Raw genomic sequence first — 17,027 nt, 5'->3', positions numbered from 1 at the left:
TAAGTAATATATTCTGCTAATAGTTAGGGATCTTAAAATGTGGATTTGGGGGCAAGTTAGACACATTTAACTTCACCTGTAGCCTAATATAACTTTTCAGTTAAAAAAAATTCTGGCCAATACATTGAACTAAAAAATAAAAGTGCTAATTAAAAACTTCCTCTTATGCTGCTGTCATCTAGATACTAGTATGACAACATTTACAGCAGGCTATAATGTCAACAATTTTACACCAGTATTTACACAGCGAGCAGATTCTTGAGAACACAGATCTGTCATATTAGCATCACCTGTGCAAACAGTCGGTGGTTTGAGGGCATTTGGGAATGGACAAACTTGAACCAACAATACTAATGTAGTGTGTGCCTGGGAGTGAAGAGGCTGGTAAGGTAAATAGACGATCAGAACAAAAAAACACTGAAGGTACCTGGGAAAAAAAACTGAGTTTTTAGAAGAAGCCTTCAGTAAATCCTAATTTTATATTACCTTTGATATAGCAACACTTCAGATAGATATTTGTACTGATGCAGAGAAACCTCCCAGACCAATGAGCCACCATAAAAAGCTATTTTATTTTGTTAACTTTTTTCTCCCTCTCCCCCTCCATCCAAAAAAAAAAATCCCAACAACTTTTATAAATGTTGCATTCGACTTCATGAACAGAAGTTCAGACAGGATCGACTCCTGCTGTGATTAGGTCTGCATGAATATGCAAAACACCAATGTTACTGGAAGAGATGCACAAGAGTACGCATTTAAGACTATGTAAATGGCAGCATTGCCTGAGCCACTAAGCTCACTGACTATTTAACTGAGGAAATACATTTTGTGCTCCTAATCTTTGCTAAGACATAATACACTCTGTGTAAATAATGTCTACACAAATTAATTTTTTCCCATAGAGATGTTAAAGTTTTCTTCCCGCAGAGGGTTCACGTGATGTGATGATACATTAAAGGGGACTTGATAAGCTAAACCAAAAATCAAACATTTGGCACATAATCCTAACCACCAAGATAAAGTTCTGAATTTAAGACCTTCCTGGCCCATGGCCTTTGCAGGTACTGAAGTCCAATCCCACTGCAGATAATCAGCTTCTAACACTATCACACAACGATCTCGCATTTACTGCGTGGCAACCCCATGCCAACTCCTCATCCCAGATTAACATGAAGCTTATTTATGTGGTACATGGGACACCCTTTTATAAACACAATATTGCAAAGCTTATAAATTTTATTTTTAAATAGTAAAATAAACTGGTTAAAAAACCTTAAAACCATTAAATATTGTGAAACATATTAAACCATCTTTTACCCAAACCACGCCAATTCTCACAGGGAATCACTAGTACAGTGCATGCTGAATGTCAGCAGCTGATGATTCATGGTGGGACTGGAATTCAGAATATACAGGAAAAAAGTTCTTAGCATTTAATGTATTCTGGGTTTATATGAATTTCTCTGCTAAACCTGTGTGCTACATAAATCATATGTAAATAAGACAGACTTCTTTAAAGCCATGAAGAGTTGGATGGAAGGGCAAGGGGCAGAAGAGATTGTTTCCTGGTATTGGATGACAGGTTATAACAGAAACCTTGTCCAAAAACTCAGATGTTGCTCCCCAGTTCTCTCCATACGCCCCCTTTACTCCCCCCTCCCATTCCTTTGTCTTTCTGTTCCTTTGCCTTCTTTTCTGTTCTCCCCTTATTTTGAAAGTAAATAAACCAGGTCCTATTCCCCACCACTGTAGACTGAGAATACAAAACCACAAACTCTTGGCAAGGTAAAAATCTACCACTTTATTAATGATAAAATAAGTTACTGCCCCCTCTGTACTGAAAGGGTAGCACCACACACACACGCACGCAAAATACAACAAACAACAATGCTGCACCAACAGAAAGGCACTGATGCCAAAAGAGATACCAAAAACTTTTAGAAATATGAAAGCAAACATAATATATCATACAGATTAAAACAATTTTATCCTTAAACTACAGCCAGTGCATCCTTTGAGAGAGGGCATACAGAAATGACCAAGTCCAAAGAGGCTTGAGGGGTTGACCCCTCTCGCCCCTTCACTGGAGAAGCCCCAACCCCCTCCATCATCCCTCAGCCTAGAGGGACTAAAACAGTCAAAGCTGCTAAGTACCCTGAAAGGGACAACACTTCTCCTTGCTGTGAAGGGTCACAGCCTAAAGACATGATCCCATGGGAGGGGGAAAAAACCACAATATTGAAAGGTTGTACGTTGCAGCTTTATTAAGGACAAAATCTTACAACAGTATATACACAGAATATCCCAGATTCTAATAAAGAGCAGGGACCATCAATAAAAAATTCCATAAGAGGGTTGGAAGCTGCTTATGAGGCAAAGTGAGGGCAGAACAGGAGCCCTGAATTAAAATGCTACTAAACACTTTATCATCTCATACTTATCAAACGATCTGTGATGGGGATTTTTACAAAATCATGTAGGAAAGCAACTAATTCAATAAGAAATGTTAATTCAGGCAGAGTGCTGACTCATTAAGGGACTAGGAAGTTTCAGATTTTGTGCTGGGGAGGTGAAAATGCTGAGCACAGCTGTATTCCAAAAAAGTGTCCCAAAAAGCTGTGACAGTGTTTTATGGACAGCCTTGTCTGCTGCTGCATTTCAGGGTTGTTGTATAAATTGTTCTCTATAGCAGGGCTAATCAGTTAGTCAGGTACTTCTGCACAGAGTCTATCAACAATACATTGCCTACCTCCCAGACACCTCCCTGGGTGAGGATAAGGTGCCAGGGAATGCCTTCTACTGGCAAGAGGCGGACTACTGCAGCCCTAAAATTGCAGCAGACTTGTCAAAAGCCAATTGTCCATCCAGCTGGAAGGACCAACAAGAGCCAGTGTCGCTGTTCAGCAAGGACCAACGCTTTGGTCCTGGCCACTCTAGCTGGCTACAAACAAGATTCAATTGCTTCTCGTAGGCTGGCATTGAAAATACCTTCCCCGATCTCTGACAGGTGAACACCATCTGGGCTGAACAGCTCCGGGGAAGAATACATAATCTGGTCATGTCTTAAAACTGAGATCCCAAACACGCTGCAAAATTTGGAGAGTTCCTTAATAATCATCTTCCTGGACTTCTCTACAACTCCTGGGGGTTTGTCTAACACTGGCCATGTCCTAGGCAGTAGAGTGGACCACACAATCTTTGTCTTGGGAAACATTGAACACAACGTTGTAAGGTCATTTTTCATGCTCTTGATTAAGCCCAGCCTTGATTGGTGAGCCAAGTCGTTTTCCCCTAAGTGTATAATTATCACATCAGGCAAAACGCCCCTCTGCACGACAGACTGTATTAGAGACAACAACTCATCCCACAGCATGTCCTTCGTACCCAACCACGATACACGAGCCCTGATGGGGTCTATCCCTAATCGTGCTCCATATGGATGGCACCAACCCCTCTTCCACAGTGAGGTCACCACTGTGTGGCCACAAATCCACACTTCCAGAGGATTAGCCTGAGGGAATCGAGTCACTCCTGAAAGGAAACAACAAAAGGCTTCAGTTTAGTATGATCCTGCCCCACACCTCCTCCCAAACAATCCCCACTTCCCAGACCATCAGCTTGCCTTGCAATGCTACATGGGGTATGTGAGCTTGCAAACACGGGTATTGTGGGGCTAGCAGTGTCAGAGTAGTGGTACTTGCAGCCTTCGAGAGGTGGTGGGACAGGAAGGTGCAGCAATGCCTTGTGCAATTTCACCAGCTGCAGGCTGTGATGATGCAAGGCAGCAGTCTAAGGAGACTGCCATGTCCCTCCAGCTACAATCATGGCTGCTATGTGGGATCTGGGATTAGGTTATATTGGAAAAAAGTATGCCAAAGTGAAGCGACAACGAAGCCCTCAGGACATAACAAGCAAGAGCTCTACTTTAATGAAGAAAGGGACCACTCTCCCTTAGCATGCTCCCTGGATGAGGAAAACGGAGAGCTTATGCCCCAACACGTGGGATGCACCCAAGAGAGAAATATATAAAATCCCCACTGACAAGGCATTAACTACTAGGTCTACCATGAGCTTTTACCAAGTGAATAAGCCTTACATAGAGAACACAATTAAATTTTAACAGACATCTACTGAAATATTTCTGATGCTAACCATCCACTGCTCTGATATACGGGATAGACTGCACCAGGAAGAATCCCCTTTTTAGTTTGCCTGTGGAGCCTACGAATTGAAACGATGGGATGTCAATGTGGCAGAGCTTAGCCAGAATGAGAAAAGTTAAATTCCTGAGTCAAGTACCAGGAAGAACTGTGTTAAACAACTGGTGTGGAATGGAGCAAAGGACACGGTGGCAGTGCATTGCACTGTCCACCTGCCAGGCCATTTCCGCAGGGCTATGGAGATCAAACACAAATTGGTGTGCTTGGTTCCAGGAAAGGAAAGCGGCTACATTAATATCATTCCCTTGCTGACTGGACTACAGAGCAGTACTCGAGGGATGCCAACAAGGGAAAGAGCTGCAGTGGTCACTAAAAATGAGACAAAAGGGTTAAAGAGGGAAAGGATTCAGTGCCTATGAAAAAAGGTAATGGGAAATGGTCTTTGGTGCTGATGGCACTCGCCAAAACCAAAAAGTATTCCAAAAATATTAACATAAAATAGAACAGCTGCTATTAACAAGCAGTTTCTAAAAGAGGTCATGCACATTGTAAGGAAGTACCATTAATTCCCTACACAGCACTATTGTTATTGGCCAATACAAATTTCCTATCCTCCACAATTGGACATTTGCACTCAACTGGTCCCTCTTCTCCTCCTACTGGCAAGGATGACACCTCTCTAGTCTCCCTCCTGCTCTGAAGCCTAAGATCATGCCACTGGTATCATGGCACAAGTGCACCCTCCACCCCCAGCTCTGGTGCTCAGTCCTTACATGACTCCCTTGTCCAGTTCCTGCATCACACATACACAGGGGCCCTTAGCATCACAGGTCTGTCACAGCAGTGCCTGTCCTCAGATACTTTTCTGGGATGCTCCCTACCTCTAATACAAATCTAGTCAGCCCCCATCCCTGCACCCAAGCCAGCCCTGTATTACTACCCAATTAAAGAGGTATTCCCAGCTCTCACTATACAACACCCTCAGGAACTTCCCGTCACTTCATCTCTCAAAGCTCTCAAAGGAAACATTTACAGGATCTCCTTGATTAAAAAAAAAGGGGGGGGGATTCATTAAAACCCCAAGTTTCCCTGCTTCCCAACATTTCTATGCAGAAATAATTTAAAATGTGCTTAAATAGGCTGCTGTAGACCTCACTTCTCCCTCTACCAACACTACCTCCACCCTGGCTCACCTGATCCCTCCAGCTCCGCTTCACAGGACTCCTCTCTGGGCGCTCCGTTCTCCACCTCGGCCAATGTGTCCATCCTCTGCAAGGGTCTCCCAGCCCGGGAAGAACTCCTCTTGGCTCCCCAGATGCGCTCGTAGAGTAAGCTGGCACATCCTCACAGGTCTACCAGCAACCTCTCCTTGGGGCTCATTTCCCCTAAACAGCTTCCCCAACAGTCGATACCAACCCTAGCACAAATCTCAGTTGAAAAATAGACCTTTCCATGCTCTTTCCACTGCAGAGAGTTTCCAGAGGAATAATTCACTTGAAAAGAAGGCTGAGGATGGTGGAGTATAGCCAACCTCATGCTCTCATTCATAACTTTGGGTTGTCTTTGTATTTGGCAAATACTGGTGCAGTGTTTCTTAAAGTAACATGACTCATAACAAGCAGCCAAAGGCCCTTTAAAATAAAGACAGCTCCTCACCCTCTGGTGGGCAGGGCATACATACAGTGATCCTGAATGTTCTGTGCACAATGGACACACAAGATCATTTCTCAGTCTTTGGGTTTTATGTTTAAACCCTACCTAGAAAAGTAGAAATAAAGATTGAAGAAAAAAGTTTGGAGGAGCTATGTCTGGGTTTTAAAGTACAAGCAGGTTTAAAAGAAGTGAAGAGTTGTATTCATGTGAGATCCCTTGAAGAGCTTCAAACTTTTCTGGCAGTGGTAGTATCATGTCAAATTTATAGAAAGTAACATGGGAAGAAGCGAAGCACATGACAAAACTGGTCCAGTGGCATTTCACACATGATTAAAAGCTCCACCGCACACAACCCACAAGGTTAAGTGTCCTTGAAAACCTTGACCCCTGCTGGACTACTGGAGATCAAGTTACTCTGAATGGAGAAAAGGGAGCTATTAGTCAATAATTACATAACCACTTCTCATGAGGCTATTCATAAGCAAATCACTAGTATCTACCAAAAAGTTAGCTCAGCTTCCACTCTGACTGGGAATACATACTTCCCATCAGAAGAAGAAGAAGGGGGTTACAGAGCAAAATGGCTCTTAACTCTTGAGGAAACACTATAGACACCATTCTCAAGACATTAATTGAGCTGGCAAGACTGATACCCTCCAAAAAGATACGGCCAGAGGAAGAGCCAACAATCTAAACTATTAATGTACTTATTTTTTATAACACTATCACACACAATTACGGTAGGGGGATACAAAAAACCTGTCTGAACAAATTTTCTTGGTACCTCTAACACGTAGGTACACGCATTAGCCCAAAAGTTAGAGGTCCACCTTAACCACGTAAATATATGGAAGCTCTGAGTTAACACTCCATAAGGTAATAAGGTAGAACATATTTGGTCTGAATATTAGATGTCTAACACATATCTGTGAATGTCCTAGGTGTTTGGGTTGAAGTCAGGTGAACTCATAATACAGTAGTTAAGCTAGTTCTCTTGATTAGTTTCTCTACTTTTTTTTTAAATCCAGGTAATTGTTGTACTGTTTATACGCCTCTTAGGCCAAACTGTCTAAAAGGTAGATAGCTTGTATGCACATCAAAATCATGTACCATTGTGTCAGAAACAGTGTTCCATGATCAGCAAGTACAGAAATGAAAATGTTTTTCCCTTAATGCACATGCATCATTTTTAAAAACGCATCTTTATAAGCCTGAATAAATTAATCAAGCTACTAATCTCAGAGAAAGACTAACTACTGTAAAAACATTTTGCCAGACTAGTCTTGAAAAAAGTCACACAGCAAGGCTCACTGTGACAAAATATGATTAGGGCCCTACCAAATTCTCGGCCATGAAAAACGCATCCTAGACCATGAAATCTGGTCTTTTGTGTGCTTTTACCCTATACTATAGGGATTTCACGGGGGAGACCAGTGTTTCTTGACCGAAAACGGAGTTGCGGGAGGGAGGGGGGGTTCACAGTATTGCCACCCTTACTTCTGTGCTGCCTTCAGAACTGGGCAGCTGGAGAGCAGTGGCTGTTGGCTGGGCACCCAGCTCTGAAGACAACGCCCCGCCAGCAGCAGTGCCGAAATAAGGGTGGCAATACCATACCATTGCACCCTTACTTCTGCACTGCTGCATTCAGAGCTGGGCGGCTGAAGAGTGGCAGCTGCTGACTGAGGGCCCAGCTCTGCAGGCAGCAGCCCAGGAGTAAAGATAGCAGTACCACAACCCCCCAGCAATAACCTTGCAAAGCCCACACACACACACACACACCTCCTTTTCAGGTCAGGACCCCTACAATTACAACACCATGAAATTTCAGATTTAAATACCTGAAATTATGAAATTTATGATTTTTGAAATCCTATGTCCATGTAATTGACCAAAATGGACTGTGAATTTGGTAGGGACCTACATATGATAAAAAGAGCTTAACTGTCATTAAACTGATCTGAGCACTAATTATGGGACATTTATTACACACTGAGCATTATTAGCTATTGGCCACTTCCTTTCCCCAATATCTGCAGTCCTCTTCTCTCCAAGACACACTGCCAACATGAAGTGCACAATTAGACTCATGAATAACGTTAAAATAATATATAGTTCTTGCTGTGTTGACACAGAACTTGCACTCATAGAAAAGTGTATTACCCATGCATAGATGGACTTAGCACTAGCTCTTTTGAGCTATCCTGTCATTTTTTTCACCAAAATAATCAATATAGCTGGTGTGCATAGGTGTATTACCTAGCACCTTCCATAATGAAATTTGCAGCATGATGTTGCCTTTGATTGTATACATATTTAAGCATACACACCATTACTGCAGTAGTAGAGTCCCAATCATGACTGGGCCCCTATTTCCAAACAGACTTAACTTTTCAGAAAAACTAAACTTTGAGCTCAATTTTTCAGTTTCTCAGCTCACTTTTTTTAAGTTGAGTTTACCTAAGCTTTCACCTTTTTAGTTACCTGATCAAGAAAAGATGTTTTCCACATTTTTAGAAAGTTATTTTGTTGTCACACATTACTGATTGATAAGTTACATAACTTCTGAGATTACTGATTGGTATTTAAATTCTTAGGCATGTTGCAATAACAGATTTTGTTTTGCATTGAATCTCAAATCTTCGGATTGTCAAAACAATGCATCTGGCTAAAGCATGGTTATCTGGACCATGAATAATTCTGCACTACTGCAGACAAGTCAATAGGAAGCAGGGCTACTGACCAATCAAATTAGAACAAATTAGCCCACAGAACATAAGCTACTTTTTTAAAATGTCAACCATTTCCCTCAACAAAAAAGTATTACTACTATTTTACAATAACAGAAATACAATTCTTGCTAAAGCTGATGATGACATGAGAACTGAAACAGAACATTTCGTTTACAGTATATAAGGGAAATTTGCACTTCTTGCATTAAAGTATAACTATCTGTGGGCATTAAGGCCTCAGCATGCAGCTTTAGACATTACCTCCCACATCTGGACACCTTTGGAAACTGTGGGGAAATAGCTCTCTACCAAAAGCCTAACTATACATCCAAATTGACTGGAGTTGCAAGACTTGTGAAGAGAAGCCCAGGTTGGAATTTATTTTTTTACTGAAAAGAAACGACATACTCCTGAGAAAGAGAATCAGACAGAACCATGTATGTATGTGTACAAACACAGTGTTGTAGCTGTGATGATCCAAGACATTAGAGAGATAAGATGGGTGAGGTAAGAAAACATATTACCCCACCCAGCTTTTCTCTGTGTACAAATATAATGCTCGGTAATTGTGGTGTTGCACTGTATTCATTTCATAAGCTTGATGATAGCCACGCTGTGTTATACTCAAGGAGGATGGAAGGGAGCAGAGAGACACTGCCCATCCATATCCTCTGTGAATCCTGCTTGTTAGACAAAAGCAGGTGACATCACTATGGGACATACTTTTGTTCAAGGGACCATGGAAAGGTGGAGATCACTCCTTTGACAGCTGCTCAGAACCAAAGATGCAATTAAAGCTTTCACTTTGTGAAATACTCCCTTGTTCCTGGTTCAATTGTAAATAAGTAATGCATTGACCCCAGGCATTACAACTATCCAGCAAGTAATCCAGACCAGCAATGGTATAATGCAATGGCCAGCATGGAAACTTTAGCTTTATTTATTTTATTTAAAAAAAAACAAAAAAAAACAAAAAAAACCACAAGAGTCTCCTTCTTTTAAGGGTTTGTAAAATGAAAAAATTCACTTTGGAGCAGAAGCTGTTCAGTATCATCAGAGCAGGGAGAGATGCTTTCAGATGGTTCCCCATTGTATCCAGACTTTTCTTTCTATTGTAATTCTAACAACATCCCCAAGAATCATCCCTCATTCCCTACCATTGCACTTTCTTGTTTCAACACCCTTTTTTCCACCTAGAAAGGAACCCTGCAAGTCTTGTGAATACATGTCAGAAGCACAAAAAAGTGAACCAGGAAAATGAAAGAAGTCATCCTTTGATATGAGAAAAGCCATCCTAATCCAGAATCTTGTGTCTGTGTCTGTGTAAATTACATTTTGACCTGTGTTTCATAGCTAGGATGTAGGACAATAGCTTGGGATTACAAAAATAGCAACATTTGTCAGTGATGCAAGGTCTCATGAGAAGCCTATTTGTATAGAATTTTTTCCAGAGGTTAAGACCAATTGCCAAATAAAAGGATTTAACAGGCAACCTCTATTGGGGAAAAACATTGCCCACTGTGCATACAGGTTTTGCTCCTGAAGGAGTTCATCAGATAGCTTAGCTGCTTTCTGTCACTCACACATGGCTAGAGCACAGGTAGTACATGTGCTTAACCTCTGAAGTACCAAATCTGTGATTGATGCCATCAATCTTGTAGCCAGCAAGGGTATAAACTAGATGACTCAATAGGCTTTTTCAGGCCATACTACCTATGATTATGGCATCAAACAATTTAAATAAAAAGAATAAGTGAGCACCAGTCTGATAAAGGCCTTTTGATAACCCCACCCCAGCTCCCTGAGACCAGAAGCACTGAAAAAAACGTTCTCACCTGAACTATAATCTTTTAGGCGCAAGTCTTTCACAGGTGTCCCATCAGGTGCTCGGAAAGCATTGAGAATCTAAAGAGACATACCAAGAGTACACATTAGTCCCACAGCACACATCAAACCAAGGCTACTTTAGGAAGGCAAGATAGCTTTTACTGTACTCTATTTCCCCTCTCTCACACACTCATAAGATTTCTGTCGGTTTTGGATTCGAACTCCATTACAAAGTGGCATATTCTCCCACAGAGTCCCCTTATCATCTGAGAACTGCCTTTTAAAGAGAGAAACTGTTGTTACAGCAGAATTCAGGTGCATGGAATTTAGTTATTTAGATTTTAATGTCCTCTCCATTCAGAATGTTTTCTTCTTAATGTGTTGCAATCACTTCTCTGGCCATTTATTATTATTAAAATCACTTATCACTAATTACCTTTGAGACTGTTTTGGCCTTTATTTCCTCTAACATCCCATTGTCTCAGGACACAGTAAGTTCCTCACGAGTTCTCAGGCACAGTTCTCAAGAAGTCTGATCATCATAACTGAACTAAAGAGCACTATAATGCAAGAGGCCCAGAGTCTGGAACTGCCATGAGATACACCCTGGGGCTGACTACTGGAGCTCTGTGGAAGTAACTTTTTCTACCACCTCACAGAAGAAGGACAGCAACCAGTGTTGGCTTTTTGAGTAAGCTCAAGTGTAGTAGGAGAGGTCTCTTCTATCTCTATAGGATACTATTTTAGCACCTCCCAGCTATTGCCTATGGAGCGGCCTGCAGCTCCCTTTCTGGCTACAAGGTAAATACAGATGAGGTAAATACAGGAATATAAGGCAGCCTGAAAGACAGCAAAGTGAAAAGCCTTAGGCCCACCAGACAGGCTTAAGCGATCAAGCTAGAGTGAACTACATTTCCCCACCTACGAGCACGCAAGAGTGTCACCTCTACATTACTTTCAGTGAAAGTCTCAACAACAAGAAAAAAGTAGCACTGTGGTCACCCCTAAAACCTGGGATTTCCATGCGGAAAAAATCAGGAGCTAGTGTAAATTGCACCTCTGCCCACCTCTTGGACACAAAAGGCCTGAAAATACATTTTAGATTTGCAATTGCTTATGTTTTTTGTTTAAAAAAGAAAAGTTGCTCTTCTTCTCTAATTAAAAATCTCTTCAGTTCTTCAGACCATGCTGAGAACTGCTTGCAACATTTGGGATGTTACATACTTTTGCTACAGATTTGATAAACTTTGGAGGAATTAAAAAAAAGCACTTACGTCATCCTTTGTGGCAGTTTCAGGCACTCCTCCTAGCCGAATTAGCTTGCTTGGTTTCACATCTTTGGGGCAGGTCCTGTAATCTTGGTCCTTGAGTTCAGAATCAAGATAGTTTTACAATGGAGACACGCTTGGCCGCAATACACAAAATAACAAAATAAAGCAGGGCACAATTCATAAGCAGAATGGCTCCAAGCTCTATTGGCTGGTTGTAGCCTTTTAAACTTAGAGCTATTTCAAATGCACTTAGATTCCATAAAGAAAAAAAAATAATTGGAGATGTACCTATCTCCTAGAACTGGAAGGGACCTTGAAAGGTCATTGAGTCCAGCCCCCTGCCTTCACTAGCAGGACCAAGTACTGATTTTTGCCCCAGATCCCTAAGTGGCCCCCTCAAGGATTGAACTCACAACCCTGGGTTTAGCAGGCCAATGCTCAAACCACTGAGCTATCCCTTCCCGTACATCTAATCCCAGTAAATACTTGTCTACATGCTATATCATTCAGAGTAACCCTCGGTCACTGCTAAGAAGTGGCCAAAGTCCTGGAAAAATCATGGGCTCTAAAAGATTTAAAGAAAAGTGGGACAAGCCAACATACAGTTTTGTTGTGCTCCCAAAAGCAGAAGATATTTGGAAATTTAAAAAAATAGCTTGAATTATTTATGTTGATATTACTTTGGACTAAGTTAAATGTGTGGTGGAGAGGAAATGAGTGGAAATAGAAAATTAGAGGACGAGAAGGCATTCAGGGAAGGTAGATATAGAGGGATAGGACTGCTACCCCTAGGATTTGGACGGAAATCTCCTTCGCTGCCCCTTTCCTCCTTTTTTCCTCATACTTTAAATAAAAAAGGATCTGTTTTGGCTCATTCAGAGTTTTTACAAAACCACATACCTGAAGATCCTGCCTAGAATCTTTGCTGGGTTTTCCTTCCGTAAAGGACTTGCCGTGCTCATAATCAAACAGCTGACTTCCTGGCAGCCGGTGATCTACATCTCTGTACTCAATGTTTCTGTAATCAGTATCTTGTCTTCCGAGGAAATCCAGACCACCTTCGCCCTTTAGCACAAGACTAGAATCTGATCTTTGATGTTCAGTACCAGAAAGCTGCTGCTCATTCGCAAAGGTCGGCGGTGGCTCATCTCGATCTTGAAGAGGCCCACGGCTAGTCTGGAAATCTAGTGAAGACTCAATTTCAAGACCCACTCCAAGGGACTCTTCTTCTCTGGTTCTCGGCTCTGAATGTTGAAACTCTCCTTTCTGGATGCCAAAGGGAGATCTGTCTAGAATAACATCACGTGTAGACTCTTCTCTCTTGTTTGTGCTTAAGGCAGATCGCTCTCTGTCTGTTAAAGGTATAGTAGACTGATTGCGCCTAAAATCTACAAGATTCTGGTCCACAGGGGGCATCTCCCTGTCAGTAAAGTCCATAGGAGGAGCCATGTCTCTGCCCCTAAAATCCTGATCAGATCGAGACTTGTGCCTATTTCTGAAATCTGAAGATGGTGTCTCCCTGTCCCTAAAGTCCAGATCAGAGGTACTCATCCCCCTTAAGTCCACGTCAGGTACATCCCTGTTTCTAAAGTCTGAATAGGAATGCTCTCTGCCCCGATAGTGTAACTCAGGCATGTCCCTTGCCCTAAAGTCAGAATGGGCTCCATCTCTACCTCTAAAGTCCAGATCAAATGAACCCCTGCTCCTGTAGTCTGATGGGAGGTCCTCTCTGCCCCTATAGTCCATGGTATGCGCTTCCCTGTCCCTGTAACTCATACGGCTTGCCTCCCTATTTCTATAATCCATAGAAGGAACATCCCCCGCCCTGAAGTCCATAGACGGCCCCTCTCTATCTTGGAAATCTCCAGAGTATATCTCCCTGCCCCTAAACTCGGAAGAGGGAGGTTCCCGGCCCCTAAATTCTGAAGAGGGTGGTTCCCGGCCTCTGAAGTCCAACTGTGAATCGTCTCTGTTCTGAAAGTCAGAAGGTGGGAAGTCTCTGCCCCTGAAATCATGATGACCCTCCCCACCTCTGAAATCACTCCGTGGTCCATCTCTAGCTCCATAGGTGAAAGAAGCTTCCTCTCTGTTGGCAAACTGAGGATTGAGAAGGCCTGAGAGTGCCTGGATATCAAAAGGAAGTGATTCTCTGCCAGAGAAGTTGCCAGAGTGTCTTTCTTGAGCAAGACTATCAAGGGAAGGAGGGTATTCCCTGTTCCACCCGGGAGCAAACCTTTCTTCTTGGCTCCCACTGTAGAAATAAAGACAGTATTATTCATAACGTGCTTAGTGTCTGAACTCTACACAGAAGCATTCTTCTCTAAGCTCTAAGATCCACAGAAGGCACTGACATTTGGCAATTTAAGATGAGGCAGCATACGACAGATGTGAAATAGTAAACTTGTGTGCTCCCATTGCACCACAATTTCCAGAAGCACTCAACAGGGAAAACCTGCAATATTAATGGATTAATGATGGGAGTAGTCCTGCACTATATGCAGCTAGGGAGCCAAGTGAGGCTCCAAGTGGTCTATTTGCTTAAGCATCACTAGCCCCATTCTGGAGGGGTTCATTTTTGCTTTGGTTCTCTTAGCACTGATACGAATGGTTAACTTCCTAAATGGTCATGAGGTGGAAGTTACCTAGTCATCTCCATTAGTATGCTATGCAACAACAGTTTGTCCTCTTTGCCAGGGCCGCCCAGAGGGGGGGGGCAAGAGGGGCAATTTGCCCCAGGCCCCGGGCCCAGCAAGGGCCCCCACGAGAGTTTTTTGGGGCCCCTGGAGCAGGGTCCTTCACTCGCTCCGGGGCCCCAGAAAACTCTGGCGGGCCCCAGGCCCGCGGAGCTTCTTCTATCCCGGTCTTCGCTGGCGGGGGGGTCCTTCCTCTCCGGGACAGAAGGACCCCCCGCTGCCAAATTACGCCGAAGCGGGACCCACCGCCGGAGTGCAGCCGGGTCTTCGGCGGTGGCAGGGGGGTCCTTCCGTTCCGGGACCCGCCGCCGAAGTGCCCCGAAGACCCGCGGCGGGGGCTGCGCCTCGGCAGTAATTTGGCGGCGGGGGATCCCCGCCGTGGGTCTTTGGGGCACTTTGGCAGCGGGTCCCGGAACAGAAGGACCCCCGCCGCCGAAGACCCTGGGCCCCCGGAATCCTCTGGGCGGCCCTGCTCTTTGCTAGGGCCTGCCTGGTATTGCAAGATGCTGAGCACTCTCAATTCACACTAACTTCAATGGGTGTTTGGGAGTGCTCCTAGGAACAGGTCAAGTGTTCAAAACTGTGTAGCTTCCTTGTGTGATACTAGTTTCCCAGCAACTGCACCTAATTTATGTTGCTAAAGCCATGGGCTTTAATTCTCTATGCACAATGAGACTCAGGTTTTTTCTCAAGAGGTAGTTTCATAAATAATAGGTTTTATGGGGAAGGAGCAATCTGTCATTTTAGCCAAGTCTGACTCCCACACATTTTTTAAAAACATAAAAGGTAAATAGAAACAGAGCAAGAATCTTTAAAGAACAATCCCAAATCCTGATAAATCAGTAGACACCTCCTCTTTGGCAATCTTAGCAAATCAAGTTCACCTTAAAGTTCACAGTGATAGAAGCACTCACCCATGGACATGTGAGATGACATTTGAATTTAGTCAAATTGTCTACGGATATATTGAAAGCAGTAATGCAAAACAATAGTTATAACTTGGATCAAGGGGAAATAAAGAATTCTCCAACACTTGAAAGAATGATGCTGGTTAATTTTCAACTGGAAAAAAACCACCAGGAAAGCACTATCGTCTAGAATCAACCAGAACAGTATTAGTTCAAGGATAAAATAAAATCACATACAGCTACTCATATATAAAGCGGTAAGGAGAGAAATGATTTCTTGGCAATCTCTACTTGTTACTGACTCAAAACAGCAGAAGTATTCTCATTACCTCAGAACCCTGTGGGGTAAATTTCTGTTGTGAGGAAGTACACTCAGCAGATTCATTCAGAGGCACAAATAAGCGAGTTAACAACGATAACAAAAGAACTAAGTACTAGTGATTAAACAGTGAAATAGCCTAGCTCCTGATACCTCTCTTTTTCTAATCCTAGCGTCCCAATATCAACATAGGGTCTAAATGACAGGCAGAGGTATGCAAGCAAGGGAAACCTTCCATTGTGTTGGTACTTCTCCGTTGAGTGTAAGGAGTGTTAAGTGACATTCACAAGTGTCTCGCACTTGTATACATTCCACATTCTGAGCTGTACTCCCTCAGATTTCTCTCTCAATAGTGGAAGTAGCCTAAACATTCACTACAAACAAGCAACCTTAAAGGCTGTGAACTTACAGATATGTTTGAAACCAAGAAATGTTGAAACCAAGATCCCACAGGATCCACATGATAATCTTTAAAAATTCCTTAATTTGTTAGTCTCTAAGGTGCCACAAGTACTCCTGTTCTTTTTGTGGATACAGACTAACACGGCTGCTACTCTGAAACTTAGCAGCTTCTAGACTCAAAAGTTAGGTGTGTATTAACACCTTAGCTAAAAATGGCTACATTAAATGTAAGTGTATGTTCAGCAAAGGGGCAAGGAGGAGAAGCAGAAATGCTGGAAGCAGCTATCTTTGCAGAAGAAATAACTAGCAGGAATTTACAGGAAGTTGGAACATTATGTGTGGCTAGAAAACAGGCAGTTTGAGCCACTGAGAGTAGCGCCATAGTGCTCATATAGCTCACCCAAAAACAGTTTCACAATAGCAAGATGTGCAGTGAGTAATGACAAACAGTAAACAGAGAAGGGGGCCCCACAGCCCCTGTTACTGTTAACATTTCACGTAAGAAGAGCCTTGAAATATAAACTCCAAATCCAAATGCTTACCGGAAAGGGCCCATTCTGTTGGCGGGCCGAGGATCTCCCCACATCTTTCCCTGTCTGGTGGACTTCCAAAGATGGATAAATTCCTTCCGCAAGCAATGAAAGACAGCAGAACCTGTGGTGGAAATAGCATGACTGTAGACATAGACATAAATCATTTAAGAAAAATATCATCTGACCAGTTTAAACAAAGTTTTGTATATCTGAGATTCAGAAATATAAGCAACATGCTCCAGTGCAAGTACACAGAAATGAGACAATTAAACTCTTCCTCTTACTAAGTTTGTAGATCTCATAGACTCAGACTTTAAGGTCAGAAGGGACCATTATGATCATCTAGTCTGACCTCCTGCACAACGCAGGCCACAGAATCGCACCCACTCACTCCTGTAACAAACCCCTAACCTAAATCCGAGTTACTGAAGTCCTCAAATCGTGGTTTAAAGACCTCAAGGTGCAGAGAATCCTCCAGCAAGTGACCCATACCCCACGCTGCAGAGGAAGGCAAAAAACTTCCAGGGCCTCT

The 17,027-nt window shown here is 42.8% G+C and overlaps 2 protein-coding genes across 4 annotated transcripts in view; both read right to left on the bottom strand.

The window, feature by feature from the left end:
• The window catches only part of RBM6 (RNA binding motif protein 6), a 149,458-nt gene that overhangs the window by 107,184 nt on the left and 25,247 nt on the right, over nucleotides 1-17,027 (bottom strand). For all 3 annotated transcript variants that reach the window (XM_039547807.1, XM_039547809.1, XM_039547808.1), the window contains exons 2-5: nucleotides 16,505-16,616; nucleotides 12,541-13,891; nucleotides 11,644-11,733; nucleotides 10,378-10,447 (exon numbers count right to left, since the gene is read on the bottom strand). In XM_039547807.1, the coding sequence (XP_039403741.1) occupies nucleotides 10,378-10,447; nucleotides 11,644-11,733; nucleotides 12,541-13,891; nucleotides 16,505-16,548 (1,555 nt within the window). In that variant the 5' untranslated portion in view covers nucleotides 16,549-16,616. The remainder of the gene's footprint in view (nucleotides 1-10,377; nucleotides 10,448-11,643; nucleotides 11,734-12,540; nucleotides 13,892-16,504; nucleotides 16,617-17,027) is intronic.
• Nucleotides 1,808-5,535, bottom strand: LOC120409540. Its single transcript, XM_039547810.1, has 2 exons — nucleotides 5,354-5,535; nucleotides 1,808-3,531 (listed from the first exon to the last, which is right to left on the bottom strand). The coding sequence occupies exons 1-2, from the start codon at nucleotides 5,424-5,426 to the stop codon at nucleotides 2,942-2,944; spliced, it is 663 nt and encodes a 220-aa protein (XP_039403744.1). The 5' UTR covers nucleotides 5,427-5,535; the 3' UTR covers nucleotides 1,808-2,941.

This window comes from Mauremys reevesii, linkage group 7, assembly GCF_016161935.1.
Source record: "Mauremys reevesii isolate NIE-2019 linkage group 7, ASM1616193v1, whole genome shotgun sequence".
NCBI classification, from domain to species: Eukaryota; Metazoa; Chordata; order Testudines; family Geoemydidae; genus Mauremys; species Mauremys reevesii.
This window is presented reverse-complemented; position numbering and strand designations above follow the sequence as displayed.